At 52.8% G+C, this 15,015-nt stretch overlaps 1 protein-coding gene across 10 annotated transcripts in view; it reads left to right on the top strand.

The window, feature by feature from the left end:
• The window catches only part of DTNB (dystrobrevin beta), a 168,363-nt gene extending 154,444 nt beyond the window's left edge, over nt 1-13,919 (top strand). For 4 of the 10 annotated variants that reach the window (XM_053925400.2, XM_053925396.2, XM_053925399.2 and 1 more), the window contains 6 exons: nt 4,202-4,361; nt 5,143-5,232; nt 7,217-7,286; nt 8,245-8,298; nt 11,774-11,808; nt 13,612-13,919. In XM_053925400.2, coding sequence (XP_053781375.1) covers nt 4,202-4,361; nt 5,143-5,232; nt 7,217-7,286; nt 8,245-8,298; nt 11,774-11,808; nt 13,612-13,790 — 588 coding nt within the window. In that variant the 3' untranslated portion in view covers nt 13,791-13,919. The remainder of the gene's footprint in view (nt 1-4,201; nt 4,362-5,142; nt 5,233-7,216; nt 7,287-8,244; nt 8,299-11,773; nt 11,809-13,611) is intronic. The other 6 variants (XM_045189235.3, XM_045189233.3, XM_045189236.3 and 3 more) reach the window with 3 other exon arrangements.
• Nucleotides 13,920-15,015: the final 1,096 nt, after the last annotated feature.

Raw genomic sequence — 15,015 nt, forward strand, 5'->3', positions numbered from 1 at the left:
TGCACTGTTCTCCAAAGTGGTCCCACCCTTTTCCAGGCCCCTCGGCAGTGTGCAAGGGGCTCAGTCCCTATGTCCTTGTCAGGCTTTTTGATGGCAGGTAGTTCAGTGGATAAAGGGCATCTTGTCATTTCAGTTTTCTCTTCCCTAATAACGTCTCGTGTTGAGCGTTTTTCATTTGGGTCATTAGCCCATTTGTGCATCTTCTTTGATGAAATGTCTACTCAGGGGATGTTTGCCGCCTTATTCAGTTGTAAGAGTTCTTATGTTCTGGACACAAGGTTTTCTTTTTCTTCTTTTAGCTTATATTTTTAATTTCAGCTTTATATCTGTATAATTGCTGTAAAATTATGAGGTACTTACAGTATACATTGTGGTGATTTGATACACATAATGAAAAGATTCCCTGCATCTAGTTAATTAACAAATCCATCACCTTACCTGTGTATCTTCGTGGGGGGGGGCATGTAAGTTCTACTCTCTGACCAAACCTCAGTTATGTGACGCACCTGTAGTCACCATGGTGTACACGAGACCCTCAGACCTCACTTACCTAACAGCAGAAGGTTTGTGCCCTTTTACCCACCTCTCCCTGCTTCCCCGCCCTTCAGCCCCTGGCAGCCACTTCTCCTTTGTTTCTGCGAGTTTGACGTATTTTGGATTCTACATGGAGGTGATACCGTGCAGTATTTGTCTTCTTCCGACCGGCTTCCTTCACGCAGCATCGCACGCTCGCCAACAGCAGGACTTCCGTCTTCTTGTGGCCGAGTAATATCCGCTGGACGTGTGCATCCCCTCTTCTTTACCCTTCACTAGGTTGTTGCCATGTCCTAGCTATTGTGAGGAACGCCGCAGTGAATATGGGTGTGCTCATACCTCAGGATCCTGTTTTCATTTTCTCTGCGTATCTGCCCAGAAGCGGGGTCTCGCTGGACCGCACGGCAGTGCTGGTGTTAATTTTGTGAGGAGCCTCCATCCCATTGTCTACAGGGGCTGCACCCGATCACACTCCCCCAACAGAGCACGAGGCCCCCTCTTCCCCACCTCCTCGCCAGCGCTTGTCTCTGTACCGATACCCCTCCTACCAGCTGTGAGGCTGCAGCTCCTTGTGGCCTTGATTGTATTTCCCTGATGATTTGTAATGTTGCACACCTTTCCGTGTACCCGCTGGGCATTTATTTGTTTGTCTTCTTTGGAAAATGTCTGTTCAGTTACTCCGACCATCTTTTAATTGGACTGTTTGCTTTTTGCTAAGTTGTATGAGTTCTTTATACATTTTGAATATTAACTCATCATCACATACATGACTTGCAATTATTTTCTCTCAGGTTGCCTTTTCATTCTGGTGATGGTTCCTTTGCCGTGCAGAGCTTTTTAGTTTGCTGTAGTCCCATTTGTTTAGTTTTCTTTTTGTTGCCTTTACTTTTGATGTCAGATCCAAAAAATCATTGCAAATACCCACAGTATCTGATATATTCTTTATCAGATATAATTTGTAAATATTTTCCCCAGTATATGGCTATCTTTTTTTCCTTAGTGGTGTCTTTTTTATAATAATTTCATTTAGATATAATTTACATAACATACAATTTACTCTTTTAAAGTATACACCTGAGTGTTTTTTTAATATATTCACAGTTGGGCAGCCATCAACCACAACCAATTTTAGAACATTTCATGACCCCCAGAATGCACCCCATACCTCGCAGCACTCACTCCTCTTTCCCCCCAAACCCCCCAGCCCCAGACAACCATCAATCACCTTCGTCTCTATGGATTTGCCTGTTCTGGACATTTCATATAAATAGACCCAACAACATCTGGTCTTTTGTAACTAGCTTTTACTTCGCATATTTTCAAAGTCTGCCCGTTTTGTAGCATGTATCAGTACTTCCTCTCTTTTTACTGTCAAATCACATTTTATTGTAAGAATATACAACACTTCGTTCAAATCATTCATCAGTTGGTGGGTATTTGGATTGTTTCCACTTTGGGGGGATTGCGAGTCATGCTGCTGTGAACACTTGTACAGGTTTTTGTGTAGATATGTTTTCATTTCTCTTGGGTGTACACATGTGGTAGTGGAATTTCTAGGTCATATGGCACTCACTGTCTGACCTTTTGAGGAATTGCCAGACTGTTTTCTAAAGCAGCTGGACCACTGTAGGTTCCCACCAGCAGCTTATGAGGGTTCCCATTTCTCTACATCCTTGCCAACACTTGTTATTGTCTGTCTTTTTTATTATAGCCATCCTAATGCTTGTGAAGTGTTATCTCCGTGTGGTTTTGATTTGCATTTCCCCAATGGCTAATGACGTTTAGCATCTTTTCATGTGCGTATTGGATATTTATATATATTTGGAGAATGTCTATTCAGATTCTTCACCCACTTTTAACTTAGGTTGCTTGACCTTTTATTACTGAGTGTAAGAGCTCTTTACATATTTTAGATACAAATCAGTAATCAGATAAATGATTTGCAAAAATTTTCTTCCATTCTGTGAGTTGTCCTTTTTCTTAAAGGTGTCCTTTGAATAAAACATTTCATTTTGATGAATTTCAATTTATTTATTTTATCTTTGTAGCTATTGCTTCTTGTCATATCTAAAGAGTCATTGTCTAGTTTTAGTTCCTATATTTATCGTGATCTATTTTGGGTGAGTTTTTGAATATAACATAATAAGGGCCTAAGTTCATATTTATTTGTATTGTGGAAAAAATCTCAAAAAGCATGCTAGTGATAAAAGCAAATTGCAAAATGATATGTGCAGTATGATACCATTTATGCAAAATTTAAATGCACGACACGTCACCCATTATTCATAGTTACCTATGTACACATAGGTATAAAGCTCCACACCAAATCTTTGGTAGTGGTGGCCCCAAAGGGATTAGATGAGGGGGCTGGGACTGGGAAGGGCTGGTGGTGAGCGGGGTCTTCAGGTTTTCCTGCAGTATTTTCAGGCTGAAATAGATTGACACAGTGGTAACAATTATTAATGTGGGTGGTATATTATCTTATACTTTGTAGCCTCCTCTATTTTTTTAAATTCCTCTAAACACACACACACACACATGCACACACGAGGCAAAACAAGAACGATGGAGAACAGACTGGTCCTGGTGAGCCTGGCGCCCACACTGCCTGCAGCGTGGAGGGGAGGCCGTGTGCACACAGCCAGCCAGCCCATTGGGGCGGATTCTATTTGTGTGGGGGTTGGGGTTGTTGAGCTAGATCCCAGAAGGATAAGGATGTTCATTTGAACTCATTTGCACACTTTGGCTTACGCATTCCCAGTTTTGCTTCCACAGAAGCCCCAGCCTGTCTGCCACGCTCCGTTCCCCTTACTCTTTGAGTGGCAGCGCCCCTCTCAGTGAGCTCTCTCTAACCAAAGCTTTTAAATCGCATCCCCTCGCCCCAGGCTTTGCCCAAACCCACCCCAGAGCCTTCACAAGGCAAGATCGGTTTCCACTGAGCATACGACCATTCTCAGCTGGTCCCTGCAAGGTGGCCCACAAAAGACCTCACCGTGTGTGCCTGACACACGCAGTGTGACAGGCCAGGTGACCCAGCTCCTGATGCACACACACAGGCACGTGGGGCATGTGGTCTGGGAGCCACAGAGGTTCAGGGGACATGCCGTGGCCCTTGGGGAGAAGGGGTTATTCCAGCATCTCCCGAAGGTAGCCTGACACAAAGCTCTCACTCTTTCATCCTTGGTTTTCTTCTGTAAAATGGATACAAAAATATGTGCCCTTTCTACATACAAGGTGTTGTGAGGGCCAGATGAGACAGTGTCCATGAAAGTGCTCACAAACAAAAATGAAGGGCGTTTATGGATTATGTTCCAACTGTGTGACCCCCCCCCCCAACTCTCAGACCCACGCCCAGCTGCCTGCTCAGTCTGCCCCATGAAAGGCCTGCCCTCTCTGAGCTAGCCCCTGTGATCCCCCCCATTTCAGTCCCTTCTGCTGCCCTTCTGTCTGCATCTCTGCCCTGTGTCCTCCCGTTCTTTCTTCCCTTTCTTCTTCGCGCCAGTCCTGGAGGCAGCCCGACTCCTTCCTCTCAAACGTGGCGGCGCACTGACTGCCTCGCCCCAGGAACTACAGCCCAGTCAGCCAGCTGGAACTGCCTGAGAGAAGGGCCCCCCTCCCTCCGAGGTCGGGCACCGGAGATAACATTTCCTCTCTTTGGTTCTCCTAGGCCCAGGCCGCAGGATCGCCGCACACCTCGCCCACGCACGGGGGCGGCCGCCCCATGCCCATGCCGGTCCGCTCGGCGTCCGCTGGCTCCACGCCCACACACTGCCCACAGGACCCGCCGGGCGGAGTCGGGGGAGACATGCAGGAGGCCTTTGCACAAGGTCAGTTTCGGGATCAGAGTGCAAGGCAGAGAACTGAAGGGGGTTGGAAACATAGCCAAGGTTCTTACTCAGAGTGTTCCCTTTTCTTTTCTTTGCTCTTAGCTTTAAATGGTCAGATTTTTATACACAGTAGTAGTCAGTCAGGTGCTGGCTCCTTCTCCTCGGAGGGCTGTCTCCAGCGGGAGGCCGGCGGGCTTTGTACCTGTGCGGAAAAGGAACTCAGGGCCCCTGTGCTCTTTTTCTGGCTGTGAGCAGTGCCTTACCCTGCGGGCGTTGCTTCCTCCCAGGTGATCGGGTGGGATCATTCCCAAAGTCGCGCTTACGGCCTTGCCGGAGGCTCATTCAGTGTCAGGAGGTCACCGCTGCCCACAGAGCCAGCGGCCAGAGCTGCGTAGCTGGGGAAAGACGGGGCGGCGAGGAAGTCTCGCTGGGGTGCAGACAGAAGACAGGGCGGTGGTGGCACTGGGGAGGGAAGTCCTGCCTGAGACTGAGGAGCACCTGGGAGCAGTGTTCATTCCGGAACTCAGCTCTTCCGGTTGTGGCTGGAAGCTCAGAATTGACAGGGTCATGCCCTTCCGGTAGAGAAGGAGAGGGAGGAAAACCTGCCGGTGGGCACCCGGAGCTGCCCATGTGCCTGGGGACCGGTGGGGCCGCCACCACCCCACGTCCCCTTAGGTACTCAGCACCGTGTCCCAGGGCCTGGCAGACGGAGTCTCGTGCTCTGCTCTCCCTTCTCCATGCCCACCCACCTGGCATCGCCATCTGCTCTGACTCTCCTCAGGTACGAGGAGAAACCTCCGCAATGACCTGCTGGTGGCTGCCGACTCCATCACCAACACCATGTCATCCCTGGTGAAGGAGCTCCACTCAGGTGAAGCCCAGAGCTCCCACCCGGCCTCATGCCTCCCCTTCCTCACTCCCGCCTCACATGGTAAAACGTCGTCAGAGAGCAGAGACACCTCATGCCACCCCTCCATCCTCTTGCCTCCTAGGGACACACTGGATGTCCTCACCCAGCGAGTCTCTCTCCCTCGAGATCACATAGAGATAATGACACAGTTAGGTTTCTTTTAAGAGTACACCTTGTGGAGCCAACACGATTCAGAATTCAGAGAAATTCAGGCCTCCAGGTACAGTTCGGCTCCCTCCTCCCTGAACGTGTCTTCCATCGATGCCCCGTCTGCAGCTGGTCTGTCCGCGGCCCTGGCCCACTGTCTCGCTCTGAAGCTTTCCTGGGCGGCTGGAACCCAATCGGCCACGAACACTTCTGGACTTTCTCCCAGCTGCCTTTCTGCTCCCTCCTCTCTGATTTGGTGTTGAAACCCTATTCTCTCCTTTTGTCCATGACGAGGCTCTCATTTCACTTGAAGTTCATGACCTGAGGCTGTTGCTTCCTTCCCTCCTCGGGTTCAGTTTCATCTGTGACTTCTTTCTCAGTCTCTCGGTCACTTAGCTATTTCAGCGATTTTCCAGAAACCCTTACCTCATGGCCATTTTCCCCCTTACGTGAAACCCAGGGAAAGAAGAAAAAGCCCATTCCCATATCATCATATCTCGAGGAATCCTTAGGACTCCATCAGTTTTGTAGCTGCCAGATATTTGCTGATTTTCTTACAGTGGCCCGATTCTCCTGTTAAATATTAAACAGGCGGGTTCCCTTCCTGAGTTCCGTAGGTCACTCATACAGATGGCTCTCTTGTGTTTCTTTGGGCCTAATGTAATGCTTTTAAATGCCTTGACAAGGTTACTAATTACCAAGGTTATTAATTAAAAATACAAAGCCGTTTTTCCATGGCCTGTTCAAACAGATACACCTATGCAAACACATGCCCTGGAATCATCAGCCGCTGCCCTGAAGGAAGGCCAGCCTTACAGTCCTGCAGACTCTCCTGAAACAAAGGACGCGCCTTCGGCGTTGTCCTGGGGCCGCGGCGTCGCTCTCGAATCTGCCCCGTTTTCTTTTAGAAGAGAAAAAATGTGTGGCCTCCGTTGGTTTTCCCAGTGCAGCTAAGATAAGGTGTCAGTTCTGTGCAGGGAGCATTATGGTGACACCATCCCCATCCTAGTGCCTGTCAAAATCACTGTCCCCCCTGTGCACACTTTTAAACAGAAGCGGTGGCTGCCGCTGAGATGACTTCACACATGACTAGACAGTCCCTGTTACAGCTCCCCACAGATTCCAGGCCGTGGACATCAACCACACTGGTGCCTCCTGGCCACTTACTAGGGTTTATGCAGAGTAAGTGGCTCATGAGCTCATCACGCTAGCACGAGAGGTGACTGGACACCGTTCAACAGGAAGCGCACACAGACCAAGCAGCTTCACAGCAACCAAAAGTTTAGGGGAATAACTCAGCAATCTCTCAGAGCAGGAAAGGGCGGTGCTGACAAAATTAGGTGATGTGTTCGGAAGGTCCCCGAGAGGTCACATTGTCCAGTCCCCTCACTTGGGAAATGCGGTGAACGCTTAACGGAAAAGTCATTTGCCTGAAGTTAGGCAGCTTGAAGGGGCAAAGCTTGTTCTAGAACTGAAGTCTTAAGAACATTGAGTCAGCACTCTCACCACTGCCCTGGCCCCACACAGGACGAAATGTCTAGTCTGTGGTCCCATGAGGCCCCTTTCCCTGCTGCTCTGCCCTCTCAAACACTGGAGACCAAAAAGAGGTGTGGACCAAGCCCGCACGTGGCAGCATCTCCACAAAATGCAGGAGTCAACTTTCCTTACACACGAGGCTGCCAGTGCCCCAGGGACTGGGACAGCCCAGCCAACACTGGCCCGTCTCCACTGCCACCGTGGGGGCTTCAGTTAGGGTGCGATTAGATGCTCAGGTCATCTTTCCGTATCTCCTCTGCAGCGCGACCGTACTGTGTACCCCTGGAAGTCCTGTACTCCAGCTTGGCTCCCGACATAGAAGTCCTCTGTTCGTATGTTTCCAGTGAGCTCATTCATGACCCCCTCTCATCCCTGGGAAGTTCTTCCTAATCAGGGAGCCAGAATAAGCCTTTCTGTTCCCATTTATGCTTGCTCAACCCTCTAAACCTACGCAGAGTAAGTTCAATTCCTCTTCTTTGTGTTGCCTTTCAAGTATGTAATGGCAGGTAACAAGGGTCTCCCTAAGCCTTATTCTTCTTTCGGCCACTGTCGGCCCTTCTTTCGGCAACTATCGGCCCTTCTCTCGGCATTCCCAAAGGGACACAGTTTTCACTTCACCATCCTGCTTGCCGATCCGGGGATGTCTCCGGGTGTTTCAAGACCCCAGTTCAGAGACCCCAGGGCTGAGCGTACTTCTCCACACCCAGGGTGCTGCTTCTGTCTGCAGAGCGCAGTGAGCCGTGACGTCGTCCCTTGTGAGGTGCCCCTGTGAGGGATACTTGAGAAGGCAGCCTTAGAAGGCATCTATTTTTTTCCCACAGCCACACTGCAGTGTTCAGTCATTTTAAGACTTGTCAGCTAAAACCCCTAGTTGTTCATTCGTTTTTACGGAATTAGTGTTAATCTAGGTTTTCCCCGCCGTGCACTTTCATGGTTGATTCCTTTAACTGGATTGCAGGATGCTCGATGTATCCCTAGCAGGCGTCATCCCTTAGGGAAAACAGGCATAGAGGAGAAGCCGCCACCCCGCCTCGTCACCAGGGAAGCCAGCAGCAGTGTAGGCGACATCAGGCTGCTCTGTGGGCGCAGGACTGCTGAGTAGCCCTATTAAACAGTGCAGGGGCCGGGCCGCACAGGGTGCAGACTGGGCGAGGGAGCAGCCCGGGAAGCTGCAGCCCTGAGCCTTCAGCTAGGGTTTCATCCCAAGCCTCCCGAGCTGCTCCCTCCGCCCCTCTTCTATGCTTGTCCTGTGCTGAAGGGTCACGGGCCTCCTTGGACTTGTTTTCACAGCAGAGGAAGGTGCAGAGGAAGAAGAAGAGAAGATGCAGAATGGGAAAGACAGAGGTAAAGGCAGCTCACAGGAGCCCCAGTTTCAATGGGAGCCAGAGCTACTAGCCCCTGAACGGACCCCCCTCCCTTTTGTTTCTGCTTTTCTTCCTGCTGCCACCCAGAAGGGTTCAGACCCCCACGGCTCCCCTACCTGCTTTTCCCAGCAGCTGCCCAGCAAGTTTTCCTCTGGAGGTGGTAGTGTCCGTGGATCAACAAAGCGTCATGATTGCTGATAGATGCTAGACATTGGGATACAGGAAATAGATACAATAAAACAAAACACGACTCCTCGCCTCAAGGAGTTTATAATATAGTTAGGAAAGCAACATGCAAAATAAACAGGAGACAAGGGGCAGGAAGAGTTCGTCATCAGACTTTGAGTGTATGAAGATAAATACAGGAAAGTTTCCTGAAAAGGAGGAGATGATCGTGGGCAGACTAGCCGAATGGCGTTGTGGCTTCACAGAAGAATGAAAAGCAATGGGGAGAGGCATCAGCAGAGAGGGCAGCGCAGGTGGCGTGGTGGAGACGCTGTGGGATCGGTTCCAGACCGCCACAGGCAAGCTGGTATGGCAGTAAAGCCAGTCACCTTTTTCTGGTGGAGGCTCTGGCCTTCAGTGTGCACAATAAAAATAGCAATATCTGGGAAGTGCAATAAAACGAAGTTTGCCTGTAACGCCTTCTTAAACTTACTGTATATAAAACCTAGTTAGTACCTGTCTGTGAAGAGCTGTGCTAAATGATTTCCACCCATAATCTCACTTACCCCTTAGCAGCCCTGTGAGATACATAGCAGCACTTTACCAGTGAGGAAGCAGGCTCAGAGAAACTTAGGTCGGGTGGTTATGAAGTTGCAGACACTGGGTTTGAACGGGGTCTGATTCCCAACTTCATGCTCTCAACCTTCATGCTTCGGTGTTACACTGGACAGAGAACAAAATCCTCTGTGGACATTTGAGCGTTAGCTGTCATTCTGTTACCTGTGAGTATGTCCCTGCTGGGTTCTTCCAAAACGTGAGTGCCACAAGGCAGAGGTTCTGGTCTGCTTTGCTCAGGTTGTATCCCCAGTGCTTAGAACAGCACCTGGAGTATAGTGGGAGGTCAGCAAGTGAACGGGTCCGATGAAATACACGGCGGTGTGCCAGAGAGCACTGTGTCGGGGAGAGAGCTGTGTGCCAGCCGCACGGAGCACGCCCCTCCTGTTTGATCGCACAGCCCAGTGAGGGAATGATGGCAGACGAGACTCAGCCGTTAGAGAACTCGTTCAGGTAGTAAGTGTCAGAGCCTGGGCTCACTCCGGGTTTCTCTAGCCCCAACGCCCAAGTGTAGTCGGAGCAGATCAGCGGCCTGAGTGCCGTGGAGAGAGTCGGTATAGGCCAGGACGCTGTGAGGGGAAAGGGGAAGCCGCGTGGCATGGGGGTCTGCAGCATTGTTTGTCCCTGGGGGCTACTGTGGGTGAGAGAGCCAGCATGCTCGAGCGTGTCAGCAAGGACATGACATCGCCAAGGGAGAAGCTGGGAGAGGAGGGGCCATCCTTCGGGTGCTGAACTCGTTCAGAAGGTGGACTAGAGCCGGGATGCATGGGTGAGGGTGACACGTTTGGCACGGGTGTCCACAGGTCAGAAGTGGAAGGCGGTGGTTTGAAATGTCTAGAAATGCTACAAAGAAACGTCAGCACGACTGACGCCCCTGTGCCCGGTGGGGTCTAGGAAGAAGGCAGGAAGGCTGTAGTGCAAAAGGTGCAGAGCAGATACACAGAGATAAATGTACAGTTGTGTACACACAGCCTCCAAACACAAGCACGCACGCACACACACACTCCAACCAGATCTGGCATTCATTTGAGAATGTTCTTGGCTGAAGACTTAACAGCTGCTACTTTGGCCTCCCTTCCCATGTACCCTCCCTTCCCCAATAGCTTTTCCCATGGCCTCTCCCCAGCCTCCCTCCGCTCCCCTGAAGCACAGGGGACTCTGCCCTGCCCACGGGGGCCTTGCCCTGACCATGGACTTCGGCCCTCAGTCCTGGTTCAAGTCTGGCTGCAGGCTGCGTCTCCCGTAGGGACTGGCAGTGGATTCCCTCACCTGGTGTCTCCTGGCCTCGGGGGCCTCTGTCCTCACACCCGAGTTGCCCTGCCAGCAGCTCTTCTCCCTCCCCCTCTTTCAGCATCTACGCCAGTTTCTTTCTACCCGTGTGCAGTCTTCTTGTGAAAATGCCTGAATTTCTATTTCTCTGGCTTTAGATGTCATCCCCGAGGGGAGGACTGTTAAGAGCTGGGGTGAGAGATGGATAGGGTTTTAAAAAAATATTTGACTTTCCACATTATAAAGGCCCGAGCATACGCCCCTGCAGCTGCTACGTGGGTGCTGTTCTAAAGCCAAGTGTTTTCACGGGCGGCCCTTACGGTTCTCTGCCGTGAGCTGGGCACGAGTTTTTACTGTGTAGACTGACATTGTGGCAGCCGCTGTCACCTGGGCATTAGGCAGCAGCAACTGTCACCCAGAAAAGAGAGAGACAGTTGCTGCTTTGGGGTTGAGGTTCTGCCGACATAATGTAAACACGACTTGGTCGGCACCCTGTCAGGCACTATGGCCTGCTCAGTGCAAACCCCCTGAGAGCCAAGGGGATGCTCTGGAAGAAGTCATGACTGAGCCGGACGCCTCAACCACATCCGCCCCCTCAGGCCTCTCCCTGCCCTCCCTTGGCTGTCTGTCTGATGCACCCTGGGGAACGCTTCTGCTCTGTCGGGGTACCCTTCAGACTTTGCCTCCCCTACTGCTTACCCTGAGTGGTAAGTGCTTTTCCCCAAGACACCATAGAACAAACATAGATGAGCAGAATTCACCCCGTGTTGCTTCGGAGCCCCACCCTTGTCTCTGCTACTCCAGAGCCTCATTTTATGCTCCTGTGTTCTTCAGAATTCCCTCTCCCCGCACCTGCCGTTCATGGCGAAGAGCTGTAACTCCAGTGTGCACACTTAGGCCTGGTGCGTGTCTGGTGGGCTGGCAGCCGTGGCCCTCTGTGAGAGCGGACAGGGGTCTGAGGGTCCAGGCAGTGCTCGTCATTCCGGGGTGGGCAGGAGAGGGACTCGGCACTCCCAGACAGACGGGTCTGCAGGAAGGGGATGCTGCTCTCGTCAAAGTGCCATCGCCTTCACCTTGTTCGCTTCCAGGACCACGTGGGCTGTGTGCCTCCGAACTAACTGCTCCCCAGATTTCAGGTGGCTTCATTTCCGGCCATATTAGTATTCCCTCCTCCTAGAGGCGCTTGTCTCCATGGCTGGTTTGTGGCAGTTGCAGTTGCTGGTCGTAGGTAGTGATGCTCCCCTGGTTCCAGACCTGGTCGGGAAAGTCGGCCTACCAGGAGCAAAGGGGAGAGGCAAGACTCGGAGCCCATGGGTGCAGGGGGCCAGGGAGGCCCTGGGAGAAGATCTGGGGGGTGAGAAGACCCTTGTTGTGACCTATGTGTTATTTGTGTCCCCGCTGCCCAGGTTAAGCAGAGGAGCCAGAATGGAGAGCAAGCAAGGTGAGTACAGACCATTCTCTCCCCACAGCTCTTTCCCTTTGCAGCTAAGTGCCCCCCCCCCACCCCCGAGGTCCGTTTGAGGCCCATCCTGACTGGTGGAGACCCAAGTTAGGGTTTTCTTTAAGAGCCCAGCTGTGCCTCTTCCCTTTGCCCAACCCCACCAGCCTACCCATTTGGCCCGGGCTCCAGGCCCTGAGCGACCTCATGTGCTACGCCAGGGCCTGGGCTCGGGCGGGGTGGGTGTCACCTGTGTTGGGATGCAGTCGCCTGAACAGGCTTGTGACTCAGAGGTCGGCTGAGGGCCCCTACATCCTGGGGCTGCCTCTGCTGCAGCTCCTCACCGTAGTCACCTGTTTCGTCACGCAGATGCACACCGACTCCATAGGCCGGGCATGCCATTTCCCACGGCGTCTGGCCATGCTGCACCTTCTCGCCTCCTTAAAAAATTAATAATAAAAGTACAGATTTCCCCACAGCAAATGCCCGTTGCCTTTAGGAATTCATCTTTTACATTTTTTCCATCTTAGGACCTTAATTCTTGCCTAGTTACAGTTACAAGATAGTGCAGCTTCTGGGTGTGCTCTGGAAGGACCGCACAAAAATAGACGCCGTTCTGTTCCAGAGAAGGGTTCTTTCAAGGGTGGATGCCTTTGGTGCAACCCTGAGAGTTCTCTTTGTTTTTCGATCTCTTCTTCCCTCTCCTCCCCTCCCCTGCTTTTCGTGCTTAAAAGTTAGGCATCTTGGTTATAGATCTTTCCGGCACCAAAGCCAGGGCTGCAGGCCTCATGATTCAGAAAAGGAGCTTTCCTGGACCCTTCCAAGTAGTCTTACCCTGGAGCAGCCTCCAGGCCGCGTCCTGCCACCCTCCCCCTCCCACCTGCACCAGGTCCTTGCGGGGCTCTGCTCCCCTTGCACCTGCAGGCTGTGAGCCGGCACTGACTTGGATCCTGCAGGCTACGGATGGGCAGTGCCCAGGCTGCTGCAATGCTCTCTCTGGCCTGGAAATCACAGAGCCTGCTGGGCTTGGGCAGGCTTTTACCTAAACTCACTGCACACCCAGGCAAGGCCCTTGCCAAGAGCAGCCCGAGGCTGCCCCAGCCAGTGAGGGAGTCAGGAGCTGACTTGCCCTTCAGGAACCTGCCAGAGCTCCTGTCTCGCGGGCACAGGAACTGGGGGACAAGGAAAGGCAGGTCCGAGTCATGTGGCCCAACCCCTGTTTGTGCCAATGAGGAAACCAAGGCCCATGACCCAACCCGGAAACCTGGTGTCAGAAAAAGAACTGGAGCTGGGTCTTCTGCTCCTAGCGCTGTTCCCTGACCCTGTCGGAAGTTAGGAGAAACGCCCGCCACGGTAGAGAGTTGGGAAAAAGCACAAAAATTTCGGTGGCTCCATTTCAGGGGCCCTTAAGGTCTGTTCTCTTCGGCAAAGGCTTCCCTCCCACCAGCCCCATGCGTACAGGCCTGTCTCTGACCTCCCTGCCCTTCTTTCTCCTCAATTCTCCTTCCCAAGAAACCACCACCTTCCAAACCTTGCACTGCAGACCCAGTTTTTTCTTTCTTCCCTGGAAACGTTTCCCGAACCAGTGACCTACACAGGGGCCCCAAAGACCCTAGGTGCCCCCAGGAAAGAGAGCATGCCTTTCCTTAAAGGGGGCATGAGTGTTGTCTCCCAAGGTGAGAGGAAACATCCCAGCAGCCCAGCCCTGCAGACGTATGACGTTGTCTCGTCCCCAGCAGAGGGGCGCAGCGTTTGCTAGGAGACCCTTGGCAGTGCCCCAAGTAACAGTGCGTCTGTCCTGCACAGGCACGGGGGACGTGGAGCGAACTGGCATCAGCCTGAGGAAGGCGAGGCCCTCCCCCAGAGGGGCATTCCTGTCCATCTCTTCACGGCACACCTGGACTGGGCTCGCAGGATGCCAGATGTCACCACCTGCCAGAGGGAGGGGGACCCAGTGCCAGTGGGAAGTGGGAGGGAGCACCTGATGCCCTGCCGGTGGGCGGCCCCTCGCACAGTCCTGCATGAACTAGCATCTTCACCACTCCCCTCGGGCAGGGGCTCATCTCTGCCCAGGAATCTGCCGGGAGGTTGAAAAGAGCAAAGAAACAGCACAAGTCTCTGTGTGTGACCTGATGGCGTTCTCGCTGGTGGCTTGCTAGCTTGGGGGGGTGCTCCCCAGGATGGGGGCACGTTTCCTGTTACCTTTGACCTTTAAAAACAAACAGGTTTTCTTCCTTCTGTCGTGCAAGACAGCTTCAGGCCCTGCTCGGTTCTAGAGACATTCACGCCCTGGCCACAGAGCTAAAAATAGCCTCCTTCCTTTCTCTTGCACTGCTAAGGCTTCCGCCGGCCCTCCCCGTTTGATGCCGCAGCTCTGCAGCCTAGGCGGGAAGGGGGAGCAGAGAGCTGGGGCTGCATCCTGGACGGTTCCTCCTGCAGCAGACAGTTCTGTGCAGCCAAGCCGAGGGCCAGCCGCCAGGGCGCCCTGGCTTGCGGCCGCCAGAGGGAGCCCTGCCGGCCGCTGTGCTCTCGCAGCCCGTCCCCGGCTCAGGGTTCCCTTCTGCTCTGGCACACAGGCTCTTCAATCCCAGGTCCTGGTGCTTTGCATTTATTTTTTTTCTCCTCCCTGGGCTCCAGGATGTTATTTTTAGTAGAAGAACTTCTATAAATATTTATAAAGGGCAGTGACTGGAATGAAGTGAGAGGCCCCACAGCTGGTTCTTGCATCCCCCAACACATGCCCCTCTGCAGACCCCTGCCCGCTGTCTGAGGAGGTCTGTGCAGAGCCAGTGGGCTTGGCCCAGCCGTACATGGACAGTCACATGGAAACCTCGTGAGGGAGCAGCCAGGGTAAGGCAGGGGCAGGCGTGACTCCCCACCCTCCCACTCCACTGCGCTCCCTCCATCACTCTCATTCCTGAAGGAGAGCACAGCGGTGTGTGGGAGTGCCGCGCCCGGGAGGCCCCGCTCCTGGGTGTCATAAGTACTGGGGGTGCAGGGCAGGTGCAGGGAAGGCTGCTGTAGCTAGATGACAGCAAGGAGCAAAGTGGGAGCCAGGAGCCGGCTTCCCCTGGGGGGCAAAGAGCTCTCCTCCTGCGGGCCTCAGGAGGAGCCCCTATACCTGGGGGAGGGCTTACCCCCCACAGCAGCTCTGGAGTGCCGCAGGGGCTCACACTGACCAGCAGTGAGCCGAAGCCCTGGAGAGTCAGC

Source organism: Desmodus rotundus, chromosome 5, assembly GCF_022682495.2.
Source record: "Desmodus rotundus isolate HL8 chromosome 5, HLdesRot8A.1, whole genome shotgun sequence".
Taxonomy (NCBI): domain Eukaryota; kingdom Metazoa; phylum Chordata; class Mammalia; order Chiroptera; family Phyllostomidae; genus Desmodus; species Desmodus rotundus.